General features: G+C 31.9%; 1 protein-coding gene across 1 annotated transcript; it reads left to right on the top strand.

Moving 5' to 3' along the window:
• On the top strand, positions 3,463 to 3,930 carry LOC110266971 (uncharacterized mitochondrial protein AtMg00240-like). The gene has a single exon (XM_021112072.1). The coding sequence runs from the start codon at positions 3,463 to 3,465 to the stop codon at positions 3,928 to 3,930; it is 468 nt and encodes a 155-aa protein (XP_020967731.1).

Genomic DNA, 6,097 nt, shown 5'->3' with positions numbered 1-6,097 from the left:
TATGCTCCTGAACTTGATTACAATTTACTGAGTATGGGGCAATTATCTGAGAAGGGATATAAGATGATAACTTATCATGGATATTGCACTGTATTTGACAACAATGGAAGGTTCATTGATAAAGCAAAAATGACTTCAAACAGAATGTTTCCGTTAAAAATTCAACATGTTAATCCCTCTTGCATGAGTTCTGTGATACTTGATGATAACTGGTTGTGGCATATGCGGTTTGGGCACTTTCATTTTTCTGGCCTAAACTACCTGTCAAGAAAAGGACTTGTTTTTGGTCTACCACGAATTCATATTCCCAATTGTGTCTGTGAGATTTGTCAACTGGAAAAGAAGCACAGAGATCCATTCCCTACAAGAAAGTCTTGGAGAGCTAGAAGATTACTTGAAATTGTGCATTCAGATCTCTGTTCTGTAGAAGTTCCAAGTAATGGTGGTAGCAGGTACTTTATCACTTTTATTGATGATTTTAGTAGATATACATGGGTATACTTTCTGAAGCAGAAATCAGAAGCATATGATACCTTCAAGACATTCAAGGCGTTTGTCGAAAAACAAAGTGGCTATAAAATCAAAATTCTCAGAACAGATAGAGGAACAGAATATCTTGCATGTTCAGAATACTTTAAGCAACACGGAATTCAACACCAACTAACAACTAGATATACTCCTCAACAAAATGGAGTTGCTGAAAGAAAGAACAGAACCATCATGGATATGGTCAGATGCATGCTCAAGTCAAAACAAATGCCTAAAGAGTTTTGGGCAGAAGCAGTTGCAATAGCAGTTCATATTTTAAACAAGTGTCCAACAAAAAATGTTCGTGATAAAACTCCAGAGGAAGCTTGGAGTGGAAAGCGGCCTTCCATTCATCATTTCAGAGTCTTTGGGTGTATCGCTTATGCCCATGTACCAGATCAATTAAGGAAGAAGTTAGATGACAAAGGCGAGAAGTGTATCTTTATCGGCTATAGCACAGACTCAAAAGCATACAAGTTGTACAATCCAGAAACAAAGAAAGTAATCATCAGCAGAGATGTGACGTTCGACGAGAAAGACATGTGGAACTGGAACACAAAGACAGAAAAGCAGCTGACTATAATTCCAAATACATGTGACGAAGTAGAAGAAAGACAACCTGACACAACTGAACAACCAGAATCATCTAGAAGATCGCAAAGAGAACGAAGACTACCTGCTAGATTAGCAGATTATGAAGTTGGCAATGACAACGATCCGTCCGATGAAGAGATCATAAATTTTGCTCTATTTTCAGATTGTGAGCCGTTGAACTTTGAAGAAGCCTTTAAAGACAATAATTGGAAGAAAGAAATGAATGAGGAGATTCATGCCATTGAGAAGAATGACACATGGGAGCTGACAGATTTACCAGCAGATAAGAAGCCGATTGGAGTAAAGTGGGTTTACAAGACTAAGTACAAAACTAATGGTGAAGTTGGTCGTTTCAAAGCAAGATTAGTTGCAAAAGGATACAAACAAAAACCAGGTATCGACTACTTTGAAGTATTTGCTCCTGTTGCTAGATTAGACACTATTCGTATGATTATTTCACTCTCGGCTCAAAATAAGTGGAAGATACATCAAATGGATGTTAAGTCTGCATTTCTAAATGGCACTTTAGAAGAAGAAGTGTATGTTGAGCAACCTGCAGGATATGAAGTTCTTGGAAAAGAAGATAAAGTTTATAAATTGAAGAAAGCTTTGTACGGGTTAAAGCAAGCACCAAGAGCATGGTACAAGAAGATTGATTCTTATTTCATTGAGAATGGTTTTAGAAGATGTCCGTTTGAGCATACTCTTTATATCAAGTTCGTTGAACCTGGAGATATCTTGATCGTGTGTCTTTATGTTGATGATTTGATCTTCACTGGGAACAATTTGAAGATAATTACAGAATTCAGGGAGGCTATGATAAAGCACTTTGAAATGACGGATATGGACTTAATGTCTTATTTTCTTGGCATTGAAGTGGTTCAAAGAGATGATGGAATTTTCATTTCTCAGAAGAAATATGCAAATGATATTTTGAAGAAATTTCAGATGGAGCATTCAAAGCCAGTTTCTACTCCAGTCGAAGAGAAGTTCAAATTGTTGAGAGAAGATAAAGGAGGAGCAGTAAATCCCACATACTACAAAAGCTTGATTGGAAGTCTGAGGTACTTAACTGCGACTAGACCAGATATTGTGTTTGGAGTTGGTTTGCTTAGCAGATTTATGGAGGAGCCTTGTATCAACCATTTGCAAGCGGCAAAGAGAATTCTTCGATATATCAAAGGTACTTTAAGTGATGGAATTTATTATGAGAATACTAATGAAGTAAATCTTGTTGGCTACACTGATAGTGATTGGGCCGGAGATATAGAAACAAGAAAAAGTACTTCAGGGTTTGTATTTCATCTTGGTTCTGGTGCAATTTCATGGTCGTCAAAGAAACAACCAGTAGTAGCACTATCTACAGCAGAAGCAGAATATATAGCAGCAGCAAGTTGTGCAACACAAGCAGTTTGGCTAAGAAGAATTCTTGAGGAGTTAAACGAGAAACAAAGTACTCCAACAACAATATTTTGTGATAACAAGTCAGCTATTGCACTTTGCAAAAATTCAGTATTCCATGGAAGATCGAAGCATATTGATATTCGATTTCACAAAATTAGAGAATTGGTGAATGAGAAAGAAGTTTTGGTTGAGTACTGTCCCACCGAAGACCAAGTTGCAGATATCTTTACAAAACCGTTGAAGACAGAATTATTTTACAAGTTAAAGAAGATGCTTGGAATGATAAACTTTACAAGCTTGATTTAAGGGAGGCAATGTTAGATAATTAAATCAAGAATATTCAAGAGAGTAGTACAACTACACAATACTAGAACTATCATGAAATTAGAAGTTACAAGAATTATAAGTGATGAAACTAGAAGCTAGAAGAATCACAAGTCAAACTTTATCTCCTAGTCAAAATTGAAGGCTACAAATCAAGTTGGAAGAATCATGAACAAGTTGTACTCATCACCTCCATACTAGAAGAATGATGAATCATGAATTGGAAGCTTCAAGATTGATGACTAAGAATTTGAAACAAAATTGAATAAGGAACTTGACTAGTAAAATTTCTACTTGTTTCTTGAATCATTACAACTAGTGCTTAGTTGTTATAAAAAATTACTATTTTATTATGAAGGTTTGCCTATATAAAGGCTTCATATGTATGTTGTTAATTAATCTCTCCATGAATCAAAATACTTAGTGTTTGTTTCAAAAATTCTCTCCTTATTATTATGAGTGTTAGTGAGTTTGAAAGATGAAAAATATGATAGCGTCATTTATATGAGTGAGTGATCCTAGGGCCAATTAAGTGTGGGTATTTTACTTACAGTTTAGAAATTGCAAGATCCAAAAAACGTATATGTCTTTCTCAAAGAAATTATTCCCTGTATGTCCTTGTTGGATGATATTAGATTCTCATATTGCAAATCTGCTTCATTGCCACTTGACCCTAATGTAAAGTTGAATGCCTCAAATGGTAAATTGCTTGAGGATACAGGGCAGTATCGAAGTCTGATTGGTAGGCTGCTTTATCTCACTATTTCTAGACTTGATATATGTTTTGCAGTGAATAAGCTCAGCCAATACGTATCTGCTCTAAGAACTACACATTTGGATACGGTACACCATGTATTGCGCTACTTGAAAGCTGCTCTAGGCCAAGGATTGTTGTTTTCATCATTATCATCTTTGACTGTCAAGGCTTATGATGATGCTAATTGGGGAAGTTGTGCTAAAACAAGAATGTCCACAACCAGTTATTGCGTATTCTTGGGTGATTCCTTGTTTTGTTGGAAATATAAAATACAGGATATAGTCTCTAGAGATCTACTGCAAAAGCAGAATATCGCGCTCTAGCTAATGTTACTGCTGAGGTTGTGTGGGTTACAAGGTTATTCAAAGAGTTTGAAGTCGAAGTAGAGCCACTGTTTATTTTTTGTGATAGCATGACAATCATACACATTGATGAGAATCTCACGTTTCATGAGCGCATAAAACACGTCGAAATAAATTGTCATTTCACGCGAAAAAGAGTTTAGGATGGCACAATAAAATTGGTCTATATAAAATCAGCTCATCAAATTGTAAATCTTCTAACAAACTGTGTCCAACCAACTTTATTCAAATCCTTAATCCGCAAGTTGGAAATTATTAATATTTTTTCTTCAAATTTAGGGGGGAGTATTAGATATTAAGTAAATTGTGATTATATGTTTATTTAGTCATTTAATTTAGCTATAGTGCTATTAGCTATATTTAGAAGTTAGTGAATACTTAGTCAACTAATTAACTGAGTCATCATCCGTTTATTCATGTATATATATCAGACTAAGCACCATAATGCAGAATTGATTTTTTTTTCCCAAATTGAACAAATACAGTTGCTAATACAGTCTTTTTTTTAAGTGATATAATTTTTTTATTGAAATAAATCTCATTTTAAATATTATATCTAATAAAAAATTTAATTTTAAATTAGTTCAATTACTATAAATAATACCCAAAAAATGTTTTTATTAAAGTTGCTCAAAATCCTATCATAAAAAATGAGCTCACAATTATAGGATCGGCAAAGAATTTAAATGCTTTTTGTGACGTTGGTTTGAAGAAAATTGTCAAAGCGCAATAAATAAAGCAAATGGAAATTGAAAAGGAAAAGACGAGAGGGAAACAAAAAGGCATGGTATTAGTGCTAATTAGTCCAAACCTAATTAAACATCTATATCTAAGTAAAAAGATGTGTCAGCCTAAATGTAGCTTGCCTAACAAAGTACATTGCAACCACGCATCGGACTAATAGATATAACGTCGATACCATAATTTTAATTATATTAAAAAAAATTACGTCTTTACCTTTTATTTCAAAAATAAATAAATCTCTCATTAAATTTAATTACAAATAAATTCTTAAATTTTGTAAACAGAAAAGACATAAATCTTTTCGTACAAGATTCAAACCATTATTAAAAAGATCTATATATTTTCTATTGAGTTAATAGCCAAAATCGTTCTTAAAAGATATTCCGATCTTCGTTTTGGTCTTCGAAAGATAAAACTAATCGAAATCATCCCCGAAAGATATACGACTTGGTCACGTTAGTTCTTCCGCCAATTGGACGATGACGTGGTGGGTTGATGTCATGTGTCAGATCAATGACACGTGGCATGTCACTTAACATGTAAAAACGTTATTTATAATAAAAATAGTCCTTGAAAGTTCAGACGTAAGTCATTTTCATCCCTAAAATTTTAAAAATTAATCAAATTAGTCTTTATATAATTTTTTTCTTGATAATATTGAATTTGAAATATTTTTTGATACTACTAATTTTAATAGAAATGTAATTGACAAACAAAAAATTAGTAATGGTATCTTTTCTTCTTAAAATTTTTTTCAATAAAATTATCTCTCTCCTTTAATTTTTCTCAAAATCTCTCTTATTCTTTTCTATTATAAAATATTTTTCTTACATTATTACATTTTGCTGGAATATATATATACTCAAAATTAAAATGTATGTATTTATTAACCTAAACAAAGTTATATGCTCAAAATCAAAATTTATGTATTAAAAGAAAAATTATATAATCTATCTCAAACATATGAAATACACAAAAATTTATGTATTAAAAGAAAATTATATAATCTATCTCAAACATATGAAACACACAAAAATTTATTATGATCACATAAATTTTGATTTTGAACATATAACTTTGTTTAGGTTAACAAATACATACATTTCAATTTTGAGTATATATATATTCCAGCAAAATGTGATAATGTAAGAAAAAGGTTTTAGACTAGAAAAGAATAAGAGAGATTTTGAGAAGAATTAAAGGAGAGAGATAATTTTATTGAAAAAATTTTTAAGAAGAAAAGATACAATTACTAATTTTTTGTTTGTCAATTACATTTTTATTAAAATTAGTAGTATCAAAAATATTTTAAATTTAATATTATCAAGAAAAAATAAAAAAAAATTATATAAGGACTAATTTGATTAATTTTTAAAATTTAGAG

Source organism: Arachis ipaensis, chromosome B09, assembly GCF_000816755.2.
Source record: "Arachis ipaensis cultivar K30076 chromosome B09, Araip1.1, whole genome shotgun sequence".
NCBI lineage: Eukaryota > Viridiplantae > Streptophyta > Magnoliopsida > Fabales > Fabaceae > Arachis > Arachis ipaensis.
The sequence above is the reverse complement of the archived record's forward strand: the minus strand, read 5'-3'. Positions and strand labels throughout refer to the sequence as shown.

Excerpts from the sequence above, each read along its gene's own strand:
- LOC110266971 (XM_021112072.1), top strand. The coding sequence starts at position 3,463 with ATGTCCTTGTTGGATGATATTAGATTCTCATATTGCAAATCTGCTTCA.